Genomic DNA, 21478 nt, shown 5'->3' with positions numbered 1-21478 from the left:
AGAAACAGAGCGGAGAGAGTCGGCGGGAGAGATATTTTACAGGTGTAGCCCTTGGCCCCATCCTCAGAATTAAATGGAACATTATGTATCTCTATGGGCCCATCTTGTCCTGTCTGTTTTGTCGGTCTCTGCGGTTTTGGTAGCCTGCCTTTCGGCCCGTCACGCAGGCCGCTCTGACACGGCTCAGAGAAACACTAAGACGGGAAGAGACAGAGGAAGCTGCAACAGACAGACAGCCAGATGTCTGACTGGAAGATTAGCATTGTTAGTATTGCTTCAACCTTCCTCTCTCCTCAGTTCCTCGACTTAATCATAGCCTGTGCTATTATGTGCTAACATTACACCCATAGGCTTCTAGATCAGGCAGTAGAATTGTGAATTAGACATGATTATTCACTGTGTTTTTATCATGTTCCAGGCATTTTTTCATGACTCTCAAGGCAGTAGAATGTACATAGAACAGCGTAATGTGTAATTGGCCCTTTATACACAAGCACACTGTTTTTGTCAAAATGATAGGCTCAACATGTGGTGTAGGTATAGGTCTCTGGAAGTGAAAGTTGATTGTCTCTCCCTCTCCCCCAATGTGACGTGCAGCTTTTCTGATCAAAAATTTGAAAGACGTAGACACTTATTTTAATACTCTTTCACTTCCTTTACCTCCTATTTATTCATCTATTTATTTTCTCTCTTCCCACAGCTAACCTGTCTCGCATGTCTCACACCCAACACTGTGTGACTAGCATGGGTGCCCCGTCTTACAGCTGCAGCGATCCTGGGGAGGAGGGGGATGGTGAGGAGGACATCGAGGGCTCTGGAGAGGGCATCCCAGACAGGATGCAGCAGGCCAACCGGGGGAATGGCCTCAGCTTCCTGCTCAAACAGGAGGACATGGAGATCCAGGAAGCATACATCCACCTCTACAACCGCCTTAACATCGCCGTGCAAGAGATGAGGCAGTACGTCACCCAGATAGACGTGTAAGTACACATATATGAAAATCCTTGCCAAGTACCTACCGTACGTCAGGAATCTCAATCCGGTGGCCCTCGAGCCAGACGTGTTCCGCGAGCTCGTTTAATGTGGCCAAATATACAGTGGGGTTCCAAAAATGTTTACACACTTGATAAAGACGAGTAAAAATATATCTATAAACCACAGGTTGCCAATGTGATTCAAGTCCTGAGACTGAGATGGCCATTGCAAAATGTTGATTTTTTTGCCCAATTAATCAATTCTTTGTGGATTTTGATGTGTGCTTGGGGCTATTGTCTATATATAATTTCTCTTCTTTTTTTTTAGCATACAATATAATTTAGCTCAGTATTTATCAAGGGTGTTATTATTCTGCATTAAAATGAAAGGCCAAGATATTATGGAACCGTTGTCCCCAAGGCTGTCTTCTGAGGCCTGGCCCTGTTTGTCCGGCTTCCTGTTTTTCTTGTTTAAAGGAAAGAGTCACCCATTTTGCATGCTATATTGTATTTGTGCATGTCTGAGAGACGTTCTATTTATTCCTGGGGTCATTTTATGTTTTCATCTGTATATGAGCTATTCACCGTTCAAGCAGACAGAAATACAGCCGGTGTGGCGGGTTTTGCATCATATGACATGTCATTCCCGCTGTATTTCTGCATTCTTGAACGGGAATCGTTTCCATTAACGAGTCAAACAAGAAGGATACACTGCTTTCCCGGGAACAAGCCAACATCCCAGGAATTTGCTTGAATAAAAGACAGAGGAAAAGAGGGCGCAGGTCAGGCTGCTTTCTGAGAATCCATAGGCGAGCGAGTAAACTCCCACTGTCATCCGTTCTACTCGCTAACATGCAATTATTGGAAAATAAAATTGATGACCTACGATTTTCCTACCAATGGGACATTAAAAACTGTAATATCTTATGTTTCGCCGAGTCGTGGTTGAATGACGACACAGATAATATAGAGCTGGCGGGATTTTCCATGCACTGGCAGAACAGAGAATAAGCTACGTCTGATAAGACGAGGAGTGGGGGTGTGTGTCTTTTTGTCAGTAACAGCTGGTGCACGATGTCTAATATTATTGCTCTGCGGAGGTAGAGTACCTTATGATAAGCTGTAGACAACACTATTTACCAAGAGAGCTCTCATCTGTATTATTCGTAGTCGTTTATTCGTATCACCACAGACCGATGCTGGCACTAAGACACACTCAAGACTAAGACACACTCAACCAACTCTATAAGGCCATACAGCAAACAAGAAAATGCTCATCCAGAAGCGGTGCTCCTAGTGGCCGGGGACTTTAAGGCAGGCAAACAGACAATCAGTTATACCAAATTTTTACCGTCATGGTTCACATCAACAGCATCCTCCCGGATACCGTCCACTCCAATTCGCATACTGCCCCAACCGATCCACAGATGACGCAATCTCAATCGCACTCCACACTGCCTTTTTCCACCTTGACAAAAGGAACACCTACGTGAGAATGCTGTTCATTGACTACAGCTCAGCGTTCAACACCATAGTGCCCACGAAGCTCATCACTAAGCTAAGGACCCTGGGACTAAACACCTCCCTCTGCAACTGGATCCTGGACTTCCTGGCAGGCCTCCCAGATGGTAAGGGTAGGCAACAACACGTCTGCCACGCTGAACCTCAACAGGGGGGCCCCTCAGGTGCGTGTACTTAGTCCCCTCCTGTACTCCCTGTTCACCCACGACTGCGTGGCCAAACACGACTCCAACACCATCATTAAGTTTGCTGACAACACAACAGTGGTAGGCCTGATCACCGACAACGACGAGACAACCTATAGGGAGGTCAGAGATGTGAGCAAGACAAAGGAGCTGATTGTGGACTACAGAACTAAAGGTGGGCCAAACAGGCACCCATTAACATTTACGGGGCTGTAGTGGAGCGGGTCGAGAGTTTCAAGTTCCTTGTTGTCCGCATTACCAACAAACTAGAATGGTCCAAACATACCAAGACAGTTGTGAAGAGGGCACGACAACGCCTTTTCCCCCTCAGGAGAATGAAAAGATTTGGCATGGGTCCCTAGATCCTCAAAGTTCTACAGCTGCACCATCGAGTGCATCCTGACCGGTTGCGTCACCGCCTGGTATATGGCAACTGCTCGGCATCTGATCGTAAGGCGCTTCCTGCCATCCAGGACCTATATACAGTGGGACAAAAAAAAGTATTTAGTCAGCCACCGATTGTGCAAGTTCTCCCACTTAAAAAGATGAGAGAGACCTGTAATTTTCATCATAGGCACACTTCAACTATGACAGACAAAATGAGAAAAAAAATCCAGAAAATCACATTGTAGGATTTTTTATGAATTTATTTGAAAATAAGTATTTGGTCACCTCCAAACAAGCAAGATTTCTGGCTCTCACAGACCTGTAACTTCTTCTTTTAAGAGGCTCCTCTGTCCTCCACTCATTACCTATATTAATGGCACCTGTTTGAACTTGTTATCAGTATAAAAGACACCTGTCCACAACCTCAAACAGTCACACTAGTGAATGACCTGCAGAGAGCTGGGACCAAAGTAACAAAGCCTACCATCAGTAACACACTACGCCGCCAGGGACTCAAATCCTGCAGTGCCAGACGTGTCCCCCTGCTTAAGCCAGTACATGTCCAGGCCCGTCTGAAGTTTGCTAGTGAGCATTTGGATGATCCAGAAGAAGATTGGGAGAATGTCATATGGTCAGATGAAACAAAAATATAACTAAAAACTCAACTCGTCGTGTTTGGAGGACAAAGAATGTTGAGTTGCATCCAAAGAACACCATACCTACTGTGAAGCATGGGGGTGGAAACATCATGCTTTGGGGCTGTTTTTCTGCAAAGGGACCAGGATGACTGATCCGTGTAAAGGAAAGAATGAATGTATCATGAGATTTTGAGTGAAAACCTCCTTCCATCAGCAAGGGCATTGAAGATGAAGCGTGGCTGGGTCTTTCAGCATGACAATTATCCCAAACACACCGCCTGGGCAACGAAGGAGTGGCTTCGTAAGAAGCATTTCAAGGTCCTGGAGTGCCCTAGCCAGTCTCCAGATCTCAACCCCATAGAAAATCTTTGGAGGGAGTTGAAAGTCTGTGTTGCCCAGCAACAGCCCCAAAACATTACTGCTCTAGAGGAGATCTGCATGGAGGAATGGGCCAAAATACCAGCAACCGTGTGTGAAAACCTTGTGCAGACTTACAAAAAACGTTTGACCTCTGTCATTGCCAACAAAGGGTATATAACAAAGTATTGAGATAAATGTTTGTTATTGACCAAATACTTATTTTCCACCATAATTTGCAAATAAATTAATTTAAAATCCTACAATGTGATTTTTTTTCTAATTTTGTCTGTCATAGTTGAAGTGTACCTATGATGAAAATTACAGGCCTCATCTTTTTAAGTGGTAGAACTTTTGGTAGCTGACTAAATACTTCTTTGCCCCACTGTAATAGGCTGTGTGTCAGAGGAAAGTCCATAAAATTGTCGGACTCCAGTCACCCAAGTCATAGACTTTTCTCTGCTAGCGCACGGCAAGCGGTACCGGAGCTCCAGGTCTAGGACCAAAAGGCTCCTTAACAGCTTCAAATCAACACCAGACTATTTACATTGACACCCTCCCTCCTTTTGTTTTGTACACTGCTGCTACTCGCTGTTTATTATTTATGTATAGTCACTCCAACCTACATGTACAAATTACCTCAGCTAACATGTACCCCCACACACTGACTCGGTATCGGTACCCCCTGTATATAGCCTCGTTATTGTTATGTTACAAAGTTTGATTTGAATAGCTCTGATACACATTCTCTATCTCGCTCTCTCTCTCTCGCTCTCTCTCTCATAAATGGGGGAATTCTTCAGTGCAAAACTGTTCATGGACTGGGCAAGCAGGAATCGGCTGAGAAACCACAACCCCATTGAGAGGAGGGAAAACCTTCTTAACTCTGTGTGTAACCTAAGTGTGCGCTTATAAAAGCAAAGTGTGTGTGCATAAAAGACACACATTATGAGAATATTTCTTATATAGTTCCCTTTCTCTTATTTTTCATGTGATTCCTCCAATGTGGCGGCGGGAATCACAGCCTCCTTTTGTCCATCACGGAGCCCACCCAGCCACAGGGCAGCGAGTCCCCAGCCTACGAGGCCATTCAGCCCCCTTCCGTGACCCCCGAAGAGGGGGACCAGGAAAAGGCGGAGCACGGGGGCATCAAAAGGGTCTGCTTCATGGTGACGGAAGAGGACCAAGAGGACTCGGGCCAAGACACCATGAGCTACAGGGACTCCTACAGGTAAGATAAGAAAGACTTAAGACAATATATAATGGTGACTCGTTTCAGGAAACTAGGTGAATGTTGTGCGTCACTACTTCACAGTAGAGCCATTTGAATGTAAACTTTTTTTTAAAATCAAAATGTGTTTTTTGGCAGAAATGCCTTCTGGAACATGTGAACATTCATGTGCCGTATGCTGTCTGTAAATAGGAATAACATTGTTACATTACGAGCCTAGTTGGTTTAGCCACGGAAAAAGTCAGCAACCCTCCCGCTAGCCATGATTGGCTGAGATAATAAGTGGGCTTTGACATGCCGAGAGATCGAGTTTTGAAATCAGTATGATAGCTGAGCAGATGGACAAAACGCCTGTCTCCGGATTACATCTTCAAACTAAGGCCAACCATGGCATCCGTGACAGAGAGTGAGAAGTGTTCATCCATGTATACGGGTAAGATTAGCTAGCTACATTTTCAGATATTACATGTTTCTAATTTTGTCAGAAAGTTATTTTCTTTTCAAGTTAAAGTGTACTATTAGCTAGCTAGCTAACGTTAGCTGGCTGGCTCGCTACCTAACGTTACGTGTATAATCTTTGTCGTAATATTATTTGTATCTCAGAGCCATCAGTCTAGTTTGTCTCCCAGACAGTCAGTCTCTTCACATCTGGAGAGGGTAGGCTGCTCCAAACCTACCATGAGGTGCGACTAAATTTGGAACCCTCTGCCAGAGAGCATGTGTGTGTGTGCACAAGAGTGCCTGTGTATGCGGAGGAGATAATCAAGGCCAAACTCCCGTGTGTTTTACGTAAGGGTTGGCACTTCAGTCCCAGCTCGACGGGAATGATCCAGCATCCCATTGGCAGACCCATTAAGATGCACACAGTTTATAGGGCAGGCAATAATAGAGACAACACCCCGACTCACAAACAACTCACTAAGCTTAGTGTCTTCCTGTGGTTTCCAGTTCACAGTGTGGGCCAATTTGTTGCTGAGCCAAGCTGGATGATTATAGTAAAACAAGAGTAATTGTTTAAGTGCGATGCACGATGACAATGCTACTTCTGGCTCCTTAATCCTCAACGCACACAGAGATGTTCACAACAGTAGGGCTGCCTATTAAAATGCATTGAAAATGTAGAGATAATTAGAGAATAACTATTGAGCATTAACTCTTTTGGGATATTCATCTCATATGTATACGTATATACTGTACTGTACTCTATCATCTACTGCCACTTTAACTATGCCACTTTGTTTACATACTCATCTCATATGTATATACTGTACTCGATACCATCTACTGTATCTTGCCTATGCCGCTCTGTACCATCACTCATTCATAATTCTTTATGTACATATTCTTTATCCCCCTACACTTGTGTGTATAAGACAGTAGTTTTGGAATTGTTAGTTAGATTACTTGTTGGTTATTACTGCATTGTCGGAACTAGAAGCACAAGCATTTCGCTACACTCGCATTAACATCTGCTAACCATGTGTATGTGACAAATAAATGTTGATTTGATAGGGGGCAGCATTTTCACTTTTGGATCAATAGCGTGCCCAGAGTGAACTGCCTCCTACTCTGTCCCAGATGCTAATATATGCATATTATTATTAGTATTGGATAGAAAACACTTTCTAAAACTGTTTGAATGGTGTCTGTGAGTATAACAGAACTCATATGGCAGGTGAAAACCTGAGAAAAATCCAACCAGGCAGTGGGGACATCTGAGGTTTGTAGTTTTTCAAAGCTTTGCCTACCGAATACAGTGTCTATGGAGTCAAGTTGTACTTCCTACGGCTTCCACTAGATGTCAACCGTCTTTAGAAACTTGAATGAGGATTCTACTATAAAGGAGGGGCTCATGAGACCTGTTTGAGTCAGTGGTCTGGCATAGTGCCTTGGTCTCATGACGCACGCTCCCGACAGAGTTACCTCTCGTTCCAGTGCTTTTCTTCAGACAACGGAATTCTCCGGTTGGAACATCATTGATGTTTTATGTTAAAAACATCCTAAAGATTGATTCCATACATTGTTTGCGAAAGTATTCGGCCCCCTTGAACTTTGCGACCCTTTGCCACATTTCAGGCTTCAAACATAAAGATGTAAAACTGTATATTTTTGTGAAGAATCAACAAGTGGGACACAATCATGGAGTGGAACGACATTTATTGGATATTTCAAACTTTTTTAAACAAATCAAAAACTGAAAAATTGGGCGTGCAAAATTATTCAGCCCCTTTACTTTCAGTGCAGCAAACTCTCTCCAGAAGTTCAGTGAGGATCTCTGAATGATCCAATGTTGACCTAAATGACTAATGATGATAAATACAATCCACCTGTGTGTAATCAAGTCTCCGTATAAATGCACCTGCACTGTGATAGTCTCAGGTCCGTTAAAAGCGCAGAGAGCATCATGAAGAACAAGGAACACACCAGGCAGGTCCGAGATACTGTTGTGAAGAAGTTTTATGCCGGATTTGGATACAAAACGATTTCCCAAGCTTTAAACATCCCGAGGAGCACTGTGCAAGCGATAATATTGAAATATTGAAATCTACCAAGAACTGGCCGTCCTTCTAAACTTTCAGCTCATGCAAGGAGAAGACTGATCCGAGATGCAGCCAAGAGGCCCATGATCACTCTGGATGAACTGCAGAGATCTACAGCTGAGGTGGGAGACTCTGTCCATAGGACAACAATCAGTCGTATATTGCACAAATCTGGCCTTTATGGAAGAGTGGCAAGAAGAAAGCCATTTCTTAAAGATATCCATAAAAAGTGTCGTTTAAAGTTTGCCACAAGCCACCTGGGGGACACACCAAACATGTGGAAGAAGGTGCACTGGTCAGATAAAACCAAAATTGAACTTTTTGGCAACAATGCAAAACGTTATGTTTGGCATAAAACCAACACCCTGAACACACCATCCCCACTGTCAAACATGGTGGTGGCAGCATCATGGTTTGGGCCTGCTTTTCTTCAGCAGGGACAGGGAAGATGGTTAAAATTGATGGGAAGATGGATGGAGCCAAATACAGGACCAATCTGGAAGAAAACCTGATGGAGTCTGCAAAAGACCTGAGACTGGGACGGATATTTGTCTTCCAACAAGACAATGATCCAAAACCTAAAGCAAAATCTACAGTGGAACGGTTCAAAAATAAACATATCCAGGTGTTAGAATGGCCAAGTCAAAGTCCAGACCTGAATCCAATCGAGAATCTGTGGAAAGAACTGAAAACTGCTGTTCACAAATGCTCTCCATCCAACCTCACTGAGCTCGAGCTGTTTTGCAAGGAGGAATGGGAAAAAATTTCAGTCTCTCGATGTGCAAAACTGATAGAGACATACCCCAAGCGACTTACAGCTGTAATCGCAGCAAAAGGTGGCGCTACAAAGTATTAACTTAAGGGGGCTGAATAATTTTGCACGCCCAATTTTTCAGTTTTTGATTTGTTAAAAAAGTTTGAAATATCCAATAAATGTCGTTCCACTTCATGATTGTGTCCCACTTGTTGTTGATTCTTCACAAAAAAATACAGTTTTATATCTTTATGTTTGAAGCCTGAAATGTGGCAAAAGGTCGCAAAGTTCAAGGGGTCCGAATACTTTCGCAACGCACTGTAAGTGAATATTTATGGTGTTATTTCTAGCTTCTGTCGACTCCAAAATGGCGGATATTTCTCTGGCTGGATTGGGCTCTGAGCGCCGTTCTCAGATTATGCTTTTTCCGTAAAGATTTTTTGAAATCTGGCACAGCGGTTGCATTAAGGAGAAGTCTATCTTTAATTCTGTGAATAACAATTGTATCTTTTCGCTAGCGGAACACCTGCCCTAGAAAGGTTAAAGGGATGGTTCAGCAAATTTACATATTTGTTTCCTTACGTTAAAAGCAGTCTATGGACAAGGAGTGACAGCAATCCAAATGTTGGTGTTGTTAAACTAGCCACTGCCAAATGGAAACATATCTAAATGTAATTTTTTTTCAGAACTGTCGCTTTAAAGCAAAGACTTTGGTGTTGTTTACATTTGTGGAGGCATTTGATTTTCTTTCATGTTTGAGTATCATTTGACTTCAACTTTTCTGGTATCTATTATTTTAACAATCTTCTTTGGGACATTGGTCACACCTTACGACATTATAGTGGAATGCATTTTAGTCATGCCAATGAAGTAAGTTGATGTTTGTAAGAAGCATTTGACTACTGCTCGCTCTTCCTATAATTACAAGACAGACTCCACATTTGACCTTGTGTTTTTTCCTGTAGGGAAAGAATGTACTCTGGGTTTGTTTTTCAACCGTTTCTGACTGATCTCTCTTGCTCTCTGTGGTTTCAGTGAATGTAACAGTAACAGGGATTCCGTCTTGTCATACACAAGTGTACGTAGCAACAGCTCTTACCTGGGGAGTGATGAGATGGGTTCAGGTAAGAAACAGTTCATAAAGTAACGACTAGACAAAGATGTTCATACCCCTGTAGGATAAAAAATATCACATTGGTTTGCCTTATGTGGAAAAATGTACAATGTCCCTTCCATCTCTCTCTCTCAGGTGATGAGTTGCCCTGTGACATGAGCATTCCCTCAGACAAGCAGGACAAGCTGCACGGCTGTTTGGAGCACCTTTTCAACCAGGTGCTCCATCTTTACCACAACACTATCTTTACCACAATACTACTTTTACCATTACCTCTGTAATCAGTCAGTAGCAATGCTGTTCTCAATCTTCTCACTCTGTTTTGTAATAAACTGTGTTCACGTGTGTAGTGAAGATACTGTTCTGCACTAATATTATGCATACACATGTACACACACACACACACACACACACCTTTTCCATTAGCCCTCAGAAACATCATGTTAATAGTAATCAGTCTGGTCTACATCTGTAGTGCATTGCCTTGTTGTGCTATCTCTCTATTCTCCTCTTTGTCTTCCTGTCTTTCTCGCCCTTGCTCTCCACACACACACACACACACACACACACACACACACACACACACACACACACACACACACACACACACACACACACACACACACACACACACAGACATGTGTTCCTCCTTGCATCTACTCTTACCGATATCACATGCCCTTTGACCTCTCCCATACTCCCCGAGGGACACCACCATTTTGGCTCCCGTCGATTTCCTGGGCCCTAGTTTCCTGTTGCTGAGAGACTATGGCCAGTCTCTTTATGTTGAGGTCTGACTGGTAGTGACTATCATCTGCAGGTGGACTCCATCAACAGCCTGCTCAAAGGGCCCGTCATGACCAAGGCCTGCGAGGAGACCAAGCACTTTCACCCTGACCACCTTAAGCCAGGTAGCAGCTACGTTTTGTGTGTGCAAGACATGTCTGAGTATGTTTGTTTAGAGTTTGTCAGGGTTCACTGAGAATGTGTGTGTATAGATGTGTTATACTAAAGAATTCTCATAACATTTATATTGGTAATTAACCAAATCATTGAAACCCCCTGTTTCCGGAGCAGAGTTCCGTCACACTGAAGACTGGATGGTGCACTGTCACATCATCCACAAGAACATCCAGGAGGACCCTTGGAACCTGCCCAGCTCAATTAAGACACTGGTGGAGAGCCTGCAACGATTTGTGGATGGTCAGTAAAACACACACACGTGTAACAAATGCACACGCCGCAGAAACCCACGTGTAACACACCCATCACGCAAACAAACACAGACACACACACATAGACACCGCAGAAACACATGTGGATCACTCCGGTAATAAAATCCTCCTTGTTCTGTAGATGGGAAGAACCAGGTGCTTCTGGCTCTGCTCAAATGTACAGGTAAGCCTTGTGTCATATTTAGATGATTGATTGTCTTACTTCTCTGAGGGACCAGACAGAGGCAGTATTTATGTCAGTGTTTTGGGTTGAGAGTAATAACGGTTGTCAAAATCCTGTCAACCATCCGTCTCGTATACCCTCTTTCACTCTCTTTCACCCTTCCCTCCTCTCTCTTTAACCCTTCCCTCCTCTCTCTTTCACCCTTCCCTCCTCTCTCTTTCACCCTTCCCTCCTCTCTCTTTCACCCTTCCCTCCTCTCTCTTTCACCCTTCCCTCCTCTCTCTTTCATTGTTTGTCACTGTCATATCCTCTTTCTTTTGCAATTACCCCTCCCTTACCTCTCTTTCTCCAACCTATCTCCCACCTCTTTCCATTATATTCCTCTCTCTCTCTCAACCCCTCCGCCTGTCTAATGACTTGCATAGTCCCCTGCCTTCCATATGGTTTGTATGTTGCTGTTTTTGAAATGTCCTGTGAAGAGTGTATATGTGAAAACCGACAATTAACAGACAAGTATTTACCCCTCTCTTCCACTCCTCTCGGCCCCAGACACGGCTCTGCAGCTGCAGCGGGACGTGATCTTCTGCCAGAGTGCGGTGAGCGCTGTGTGCACACTGGCCGAGCAGCTCCTGGCGGCGCTGCGGGCGCACTTCAACAACGCTGGCGAGTACGAGGAAGACTGCAAGGACACGAGCCGTAAGTGGCTGGAGCAGGCGGCCGCCATCGGCGTGCTGCTCAACTTCCAGGCAACGCTGGCACCCCACGTGGTAAGAGCCGGTACTGTGGTGGAAGAATATCTGGATACATTGAAGAATAGCCAAATACTGTTAAAAATAACCAAATACTGTAAAAGAACACGCATCAGAATGAATAGGCTCTGATTATTAAGAGAACACGTTAAACATTAATGCTGTATGATTTATTTCCCTTTCGACTCAGCAGACCGGAGTCAAATACTTAACTTGAGCTTGATTTAGTTTGACCAGTAAGTATTTTGTTTAGACATGTAGCTAGCTAGCTAAACATTGAACCATAATCCAATAATCCATAATCCAATAATAATAATAATAATCCAATAATCCTCATAACGTTACTACCATGCATGAATCTGCAGGTAGCTAAAGCTAACCAACTAGGTTCAATGTTAGTCTAAAGTTAGCTAGCTAGCTATCACTAGCAATGCAAATGGCTTTCTGAGATACTAATAATATTACTATACAGGTCATACATGTAATGTTAGCTGGCGAGCCAGCCAGCTAACGTTAGCTAGCTAGCTAGCAGTAGGCTTTAACTTGCAATGAAAACAACTTTCTGACAAAATTTAAAATGTATAATATCTGAAAATGAAGCAAGCTAGACTATCTTACCCATGTACATGGATGAACACTTCTCCCTCTCTGTCATGGATGTCATGGTTGCCCTTAGTTTGAAGATGTAATCCGGAGACAGGAGTTTTATACAACAAGTGTTGTATAAACAAGTGTTGTATGTGTTCCCTTTTTGATTTTCTCCACATATTTGCAAACAAATGCCAGATTTTTCTCCATCTCCTTAGATATCATACTCTGTTTCCACAGAGCATTCCACAGATGTCAAAACTCCATCAACTTCTTCTGTTACAAGAACACTGTTGAACGCTGTTTTCATTGTCTGGGATCAAAGAAAGTGTTTTTTTTACCTAAATCAGGAATTTTCTCATTGTCTGATTTATTTTCAGAGTCAGAGTCAGCATGGCATGATCGTCCTCCAGAAAGTGGAGAGCATTAGCAACACTTTTGCAGTACTTTGTGATTATTATAATTTTTTAAAGCCATGTTTGAAAGGATTACCTACATATACTAAGCAGCTCATGTTATTGACAGCTGCTCATGCATGCTACCAATCCAAACTCATATCTCGGCATGTCCATCCCATCCATTATCTCAGCCAATCATGGCTAGCAGGAAGGCCCTGCCTATTTCTGTAGCTAAACCAACTAGGCTCGTAATTTAACAATTTGATTTATAGATGGCATAGAAGTTTGTTATTAACGCACATGAACATTCACATGTTCCAGAAGGCATTTCTGTCAAAAAACACATTTTGATAAAAAATATATGTTTGTGTTCAAATGCCTCTCCTGTGAAGTAGTGACGTGTGACATATGCCTAGTTTCCTGAAACGAGTCACATATTCAGTATTAGCCTCGGAATATGAGTGCTAATCGGTCCATATAATCTTATTCATTTTGATCTAAAAGGCTAAACTGATTCAAGCTCCACACTCCTACTCTGAGACGCTTTCTGAATATGGTCCCTGGTCTGTTAGCTGAGCTTTGTGTCTTCTCTCTGCTGTGTAGAAGGAGGAGAGGACAATGCTGGAGGATACTCAGGCAGCCCTGTTTGACCTGGACAAAGTCACCGTGTTCTTCCGCCAGCTGGAAGATGAACGCCTGGTTGTAAGTAAGTAGACCCTTTCCCATAGCAATGGTGGCCAGTTTAAAGAGTTGTGACTTGTGTTTACGCATGGTGGAGGAAGACACACACGACATGTGCATCCCCAACATGTCTCTTTTCACTAACTGTAATATGGTTAGCCGAGATTGCTGTGTTAAGCACATCGGATGCATTTCCCATTTACGGGGAGAAAGCCACGGATACAATTGGGAGGTACTATTCTGGGTTACTGCTCAACAGTAAGCATAACACACACACACATAATACAAAATAACTCTTTGGAACATGGGCCCAGTTTAGCAGTATGGCGCGGTCTAGCTAACTAGCACCAGCACACCGTAGCGGCCGTTGCTTAGGCAGACAGTTTGTGGAGGCGATAAGCTCATCTGACAGTATTGATTGTATAAAAGCCTGTTCAGTAACCCCCCTGAACTCTCGGTTTAGTAGAGCCATTTGTAAACATTATGAAGGCGGAGGATTCCATGAAAGTCTAAAACCCAATCCCAAAGGATTACAGGTGGATGGTCTTCAGAAGGTCTGCTAACCTCACAGGAGTTGTTGTTCCTAGGGATGATTAAGTAATATATTTATCTGTTGCAGAGTTTACTACACTGAATACCGATATTGTCATATGCAACATAGTAATAGCTATGAACAAGTTTACACGAAGTAACCAGTAGTGCTGTATTTGAGGAAAATGTACTTACTATGACTGTGATGTGGTTGTCTCACCTAGCTTAAGATGGCTACTCTAACTCTAAGTTGCTCTATGTAGGAGTGTCTGCTAAATGACTCAAATGTAAATGTAAGGCCAATAAGGACAATCAGTAAGCCAATGGGTAATTGAAGGGAAAAATACCCCCATAACGAACCTCCCCTTGGGGTCAAATGTGAAAGCTCAGCGTATTTCTGTGAAGCGTGTGGGTTTTTTCCCCCAGACACGCCGGTGTGTTACCACGTGGAGGGCACCCGGCAGGCCCTGAGGGTCACCATGTACCTGGACAGCTGCCACTTCAGTGAGCTCCCCACACGCCTGCAGAATGGGGGCAGCCTCAAACTGCACACTGTACTCTTCACCAGCGGTGAGTAGGAAGAGAACAGCCCGCTAGACTCAAATTTTGCTGAACTCCGTTGAGTCGAGTCAATTGAGAATTCAATTGAGTTGATATGAATTATCATCAAAACAAAGTTGGCTGAATTAGAGCCCAGGCGGTGGTCATCAAAACCTCATTGAATCACAGTTTAATGAATTGAATTGGAGTCGAGTCAAATGGCATTGGATTGAATTTTATGAAATGCACTAGAGGCACCTTCAGGAAATATGTTGCAGGTCCATAGATACAGACTTTCACAATGCCGAAGTATAATTAAGCAATGAGGCCCGAGGGGGTGTGGTATATGGCCAATATAACAGGGCTAAGGGCTGTTCTTATGCACGACGCAAAGCGGAGTGCCTGGATACAGCCCTTAGCCGTGGTATATTGGCCATATACCACAACCCCCCAAGGGGCCTTATTGCTATTATAAACTGGTTAGCAATGTAATTAGAAGAGTAAAAATACATGTTTTGTCATACCCGTGGTATGCGGTCTGATATAGCACAGCTCTCAGCCAATCAGCATTCAGGGCTCAAACCACACAGTTTATAATGCCTAACAATTTGCTATAATCTTAAATATGTACACAGTTTTAAAGAGACAGTAGCAATTAGATGTATAGAACATTTACATTTACCTATAACATTAGCCTGGATAAGTCATGCCAGGCACCCTATTCCCTAATATTCCCTAATACTATAATACATACTAAATAAGAATGTACTATATAGGGAATAGGTTGTCTACACTGACCATGTGTGGGACCCAAATGGCTCCCTATTTAGTGGCCAAAAGGAATGTTTTATTTAGGGAGTAGGGTGCCATTTGGGATGCAGGCCACGTGTCTATAATAATCAAGTTCAACAGAGTCTTTTACTCAGTAGCTCTAAATCGCTTTCTCCTTACTGATTAGATCAGGGGTTCTTAAAGTTTTTCAGCCTGGGACCCAAATGAGAAGTTATGTTTTTCCTGGGACCCAAGCTTAGGAAAACATGCAACTATACATAAATATCGCTACATTTCATTGCCCTTATGCCTAAAACAAATGCAATATAGACAAAAGCAAATAACAATGAAATTATATATCCATATCTACAGTTGAAGTCGGAAGTTTACATACACTTTTGTTGGAGTCATTAAAACATTATTTACAATCACTCCACAAATTTCTTGTTAAACAAACTATAGTTTTGCCAAGTCGGTTAGGACATCTAATTTGTGCATGACACAAGTCATTTTTCCAACAATTGTTTACAGACAGATTATTTAACTTATAAATCACTGTATCACAATTCCAGTGGGTCAGAAGTTTACATACACTAAGTTGACTGGACCTTTAAACAGCTTGGAAAATTCCAGAAAATGATGTAATGGCTTTAGAAGCTTCTGATAGGCTAATTGACATCATTTGAGTCAATTGGAGGTGTACCTATGGATGTTTTTCAAGGCCTACCTTCAAACCCAGTGCCTTTTTGCTTGATATCATGGGAAAATCAAAAATAAATCAGCCAAGACCTCAGGAAAATAAGTTGTAGACCTCCACAAGTCTGGTTCATCCTTGGGAGCAATTTCCAAACACCTGAAAGTACTGCATTCATCTGTACAAACAATAGTACGCAAGTATAAACACCATGGGACCACGCAGCCATCATACCGCTCAGGAAGGAGATGCGTTCTGTCTCCTAGAGATGAACGTACGTTGGTGTGAAAAGTGCAAATCAATCCCAGAACAGCAGCAAAGGACCTTGTGAAGATGCTGGAGGAAACGGGTACAAAAGTCTCTATATCCACAGTAAAGCGAGTCCTATATCGACCTGAAAGACCGCTCAGCAAGGAAGAAGTCACTGCTCCAAAACAGCCATAAAAAGCCAGACTACGGTTTGCAACTGCACATGGCTACAAAGATCGTACTTTTTGTAGAAATGTCTTCTGGTCTGATGAAACAAGTATAGAACTGTTTGGCCATAATGACCATCGTTATGTTTGGAGGAAAAAGGGGGACGCTTGCAAGCCGAAGAACACCATCCCAAACGTGAAGCACAGGGGTGGCAGCATCATGTTGTGGGGGTGCTTTGCTGCAGGAGGGACTGGTGCACTTCACAAAATAGAACATCTCAAGACATCAGTCAGGAAGTTAAAGCTTGGTCGCAAATGGGTCTTCCAAATGCGCAATGACCCCAAGCATACTTCAAGTTGTGCTAAATGGCTTAAGGACAAAAAAGTCAAGGTTTTTCCCCCATTAAAACACTCTTACATATCTGTCTAGGTTGGATCTGTTGCTGTTAAAATACAATAAATAATTGTAATTCTGAACTGGAATAAACAGATTGATTACATCACACAGATGTACAACAGAAAACACACACAGTCCTAATGAGAGCATGTCTATTCTGGCCTCTGTTTGTAACAACACTGACTTCATGCTCAGCCTTGAAACTGTTTCTGTACTTGATTTTTAAGTACATCAGAGTTGAGAACCCTGACTCACATAGGTATGTGGTGCCAAACTGGACCAGAACATCTACTGCTTTCTCAGTCAGGCAGGAGACCGCTTCCTGCTGTAGATGAGCAACCCAGAACTGTGAGTGGGTTTACCTCAAAAAGCATCTTGCTTCAATCAGTTTATTCCAGTTCAGAATAACAATTATTATTGTATTTTAACAGAACAGTTTTCAACAATAATTTATACAGTAAGATGTACAGTAGGCCTGATCATTTCTACAGGAAGATGTACAGTAGGCCTGGTCATTTCTACAGTAAGATGTACAGTAGGCCAGGTCATTTCTAAAGTAAGTTGTACAGTAGGCCTGGTCATTTCTACAGTAAGATGTACTATTACTTAGGGTTGCACCATCAGTAGCTAGCTAGCTTGCTTTGGCAAATGTTAGCTATTATCTGTTTGAAAGAGAAATTCACATCTACCACTATGAGAGTTAGTTAGTTCGTACTCCCTTATTACTGCTGATCATCACCGGTTAAAAAATGACAACAGTGCCTTGCTAGCTGACTTACTTTTCCACTGTTGAAGCCCTGTTTCCTGAAGCATTCTGCCCTGTTCTGAAAGACCTCCCTGGGTTTACCATCATGCTGTGGATGTTTGGTCAGGACCTGTCGTTTTATTAATTTCTTCTTTATGCGAGTCTCATTACTAAGCACTTCCACACACAAAACACCATTGTGGGCGCTCCTCATTATAAGTTTGTATTTAAGAGAGAGAAACTCATCGCTGTATATGCGTTTCATGACAATTGAGCTCAGTCAGAACTTGTGGGGTATTTCTTATGTAATTGCCATTTACGGTGTCATAACTACCATTTGAATAACGTACTCTGACGTAAAACCAGGAAATGTATTCTGTGCCTACTTATCTACTTCCTCTTCGCTATTATTTCACTGCCGTGTCCTTTCGACCTTTGTTTGGTCCATATAAATGGCTGGAATTATGCTGGACTCTCTGTGCTAGGGAACCATTCATTTTCAATCCACAGCCAATTGGGACAGTAACCCTACAGGGAGGCTCACATTGTTCAGTGGCTGCAAAGCACAAGCCTGTAATGTAATACTATTCTGCAGTCGGAGACCTGGACAACTAGGTCTAAATTGGGTGTCGCCGCCACCTACAGGCCACTCGTATTGAATACAGTTTTGTGTTCAATGGTCTTATTCAGCTGTCAGAGTATAAACTTGTACATTTTATCCATTATAAAATAATATTAGCAATGTGTCTGTCTGTCTAGGTGCGTGCATGTACTGTATATTTATGTGTCTTCCTATCGTGTGTGTGCTTTTCTGTGTATGTATCTGTGTTTGCCTGCATGTACTGCATTTTTACTGTGTTATATCTGTTCCTGGGTCAGCCCTGGAGAGGCCAGAGGGAGTGTCCGAGCAGGACTACGTGTCCATAGAAGAGTTCCAGCAACGCACCAACGCCGTCGCACTGGAAAGGGTCAAAGCCTACTACCGAAAACTCAGGTAGCAACCCACGCACTTTCTATTGTGTTATACAGTATGTGTTGTACTACCCACTGTGTTGTACTACCCACTGTGTTGTACTACCCACTGTGTTGTACTACCCACTGTGTTGTACTACCCACTGTGTTGTACCACCCACTGTGTTGTAGTACCCACTGTGTTGTAGTACCCACTGTGTTGTAGTACCCACTGTGTTGTAGTACCCACTGTGTTGTAGTACCCACTGTGTTGTACCACCCACTGTGTTGTACTACCCACTGTGTTGTACTACCCACTGTGTTGTACTACCCACTGTGTTGTACTACCCACTGTGTTGTACTACCCACTGTGTTGTAGTACCCACTGTGTTGTAGTACCCACTGTGTTGTAGTACCCACTGTGTTGTAGTACCCACTGTGTTGTAGTACCCACTGTGTTGTGGTACCCACTGTGTTGTGGTACCCACTGTGTTGTGGTACCCACTGTGTTGAGGTACCCACTGTGTTGAGGTACCCACTGTGTTGAGGTACCCACTGTGTTGAGGTACCCACTGTGTTGAGGTACCCACTGTGTTGAAGTACCCACTGTGTTGAGGTACCCACTGTGGTGTAGTACCCACTGTGGTGTACTTCCCACTTGCATAAAGGGGTATCTTTTGCTGATTAGTTTGACTACTGTATTAGCTTTAGAAGGTGGATGACGTTTGTTGATGTGAAATTTTTACAGGAAATAGAGAAAATTGAGAGTATCAATGGATTCATTAATTGTTCAATAGCAGTCATATTGAATGATGACTTGAGCAAATTGCTCCTGGGTCACCATCGAAAATGGTAGAACCTGGCCGTGACCACACTCCGAGGGTTTCTCAGGGAGAGTGAGATATGCAAAACACACATTTCTAATTCATACATATGTATTAACAAACATGTGTACATGTGTGAAATAGGGCAAATATAATAACGACAACTGTTATTATTATTATGAATTATTATAACCCTTTACTGTGTTCTTACAGGGCTTTTTACCTGGAAAAGTCAAATCTTCCCACCGACTCCAACACCACAGCTAAGAAGATAGACCAGGTCAACAGAAATCAAAACTACTCTTTGTTTACAAACAAGCTCAGGGGCAGTACGTTTGACAGGAAAGGAAAGTTAGAGTACTTATTTTAATAGTCTTTACCCCTAAATCCCCTGTCTTCTGTCCCCCCTCTCCTACCCAGCTCCTCAGACCCCTCAACACTCTGGACGACCTGTGTCGTCTGATGCAGTCATATGTCAACGTGCATCCCAATGCCGCAGGCCACCCTTCTGGCGTCAGCGTCCTGTGTGTGTCCTCCGAGCTGTGCAACCGCCTGGGCGCCTGCCATATCACCATGTGTGCTACTGGCATGCAAAGGTCCGTCGTATGACCTTGAAAGTGATGTGATAGTACTGCCAGTTAGCGTCAGCTGGAGCAAACACTCGTGCACATCTATGTGTTGCTATGTCAGGTGTAGTACTTAGACATGCACTACGTACAGTATGCCTTACCCCTTTAAAACAGTGTGTTTTCAACTCCTTGCCATTAGGTAATCACTAACACAGTCAAAACACCTTTGACCTGCTGAATTCTGACCTTTGTGTTGAGCAGGTGCACCCTGAGTGTGACCCTTGATCAGGCTATGATCCTGGCGCGGAACCACGGCCTCATGCCCCGCTGCATCATGCAGACCATGGACATCATGCGCAAACAGGTGCCCTAACTACACCCTTTTTACATGCCTAGCAACAGATCTGGGTCATATTCATTAGGGTACACCGTAGCAAAACATTTAGCGAAGGTGCCTAATGAATACAGCCCACATCTCTCTCTATCCCCTTGCTAATCTTTAATGACCAGTGGCTCAAAAATGAAAACGGAATATGAAAGGAAGCAACTTCCCACCTATTGTATAATTTAGCATTACTAAAAAAGTACTTTACTGACAAACAATAATCTACTGTACTTTGAACATGGTCTTTGAGCTGAATTCTAAGACATTCACTGCATACTATACAGTACCATCAGGACAACGATGCAGTGGGATGGGTGAATGTAGTCTTTCCCCGATAGGTGTGGGTCGCTCTCAACCTAAAGACATTAGGTAGAAATATAACTCTGAGTACACTTTCTGAGCAGCAGATTTGGGTGCAGTAGCTGCAACCCTGTGGGCACTTGTCAGTCTAAATATGTAAACCTTGTGTAACCCTCTCTTCTCTCTGATAGGGCACCAGGGTAGAGATCTCGGCTAAAAACCTCAAAGTGATGGACCAGATGCCGCCCGCAGCCCCAAGGTATAGACAATAGGAATGAGTTCAATCTCAAGCCTTGTTCACATTGCCAGGTTGAAGTGACTCGAATCCAATTTCTTTGCATGTCTGAACAGTCAAAAAGCACATGGAATCGGATATTTCAAGCCACATTTCAAACCACCGTAGTAGGTGGTGTGAATGGTCAAATCTGATTTGTTTGCCCTCAAGTGGTTTTTAGACTGTTATTTTGCATATCTTCGCTTGCGTGCAACTCTGTTGACAGTTTGACAAGTACATATGGTAGCTAACCAGTTTGCTAATTGTTCACAAACAAATTAGTGAACATTTTAGAAAGCTAAACAGCTACCTAGCTTGCGAAGTAACTGCTGTTAATAGGCAAAAAGGACTTGTTTTGAAAGTTGGATCATCTTGTCCTTTGAGGCTTTAAAGGTATTCTTCCACTATGATTTTGAACATTGAACGTAACTGGGAAACGTCCATGGCAGGCATTGTTGTCACCTTCGCCTACTACATAACTTCTGAGTGATAGCAAGCACGAGCACCAATCAACCTACACCATTACACACACACCTGTCATTACTATGACAACTAGTGTAGCCATG

The 21478-nt window shown here is 43.0% G+C and overlaps 1 protein-coding gene across 2 annotated transcripts in view; it reads left to right on the top strand.

Moving 5' to 3' along the window:
• The window catches only part of LOC118360231 (phosphatidylinositol 3,4,5-trisphosphate-dependent Rac exchanger 1 protein-like), a 135144-nt gene that overhangs the window by 104686 nt on the left and 8980 nt on the right, over positions 1 to 21478 (top strand). Inside the window, exons 25-39 of one of the 2 annotated variants that reach the window (XM_052482564.1) lie at positions 701 to 980; positions 5087 to 5293; positions 9623 to 9711; positions 9837 to 9919; positions 10522 to 10612; positions 10779 to 10904; positions 11058 to 11099; positions 11649 to 11866; positions 13438 to 13540; positions 14473 to 14616; positions 18489 to 18603; positions 19598 to 19664; positions 19805 to 19980; positions 20215 to 20317; positions 20830 to 20897. In XM_052482564.1, coding sequence (XP_052338524.1) covers positions 701 to 980; positions 5087 to 5293; positions 9623 to 9711; positions 9837 to 9919; positions 10522 to 10612; positions 10779 to 10904; positions 11058 to 11099; positions 11649 to 11866; positions 13438 to 13540; positions 14473 to 14616; positions 18489 to 18603; positions 19598 to 19664; positions 19805 to 19980; positions 20215 to 20317; positions 20830 to 20897 — 1912 coding nt within the window. Of the gene's footprint in view, positions 1 to 700; positions 981 to 5086; positions 5294 to 9622; positions 9712 to 9836; positions 9920 to 10521; positions 10613 to 10778; positions 10905 to 11057; positions 11100 to 11648; positions 11867 to 13437; positions 13541 to 14472; positions 14617 to 18488; positions 18604 to 19597; positions 19665 to 19804; positions 19981 to 20214; positions 20318 to 20829; positions 20898 to 21478 lie in introns of those variants that run through there. The other variant, XR_008083278.1, reaches the window with a different exon arrangement.

Source organism: Oncorhynchus keta, chromosome 27 (genome assembly GCF_023373465.1).
Source record: "Oncorhynchus keta strain PuntledgeMale-10-30-2019 chromosome 27, Oket_V2, whole genome shotgun sequence".
Lineage (NCBI taxonomy): Eukaryota > Metazoa > Chordata > Actinopteri > Salmoniformes > Salmonidae > Oncorhynchus > Oncorhynchus keta.
Note: the sequence above shows the minus strand (reverse complement) of the source record. Positions and strands in the feature narration are given on the sequence as shown.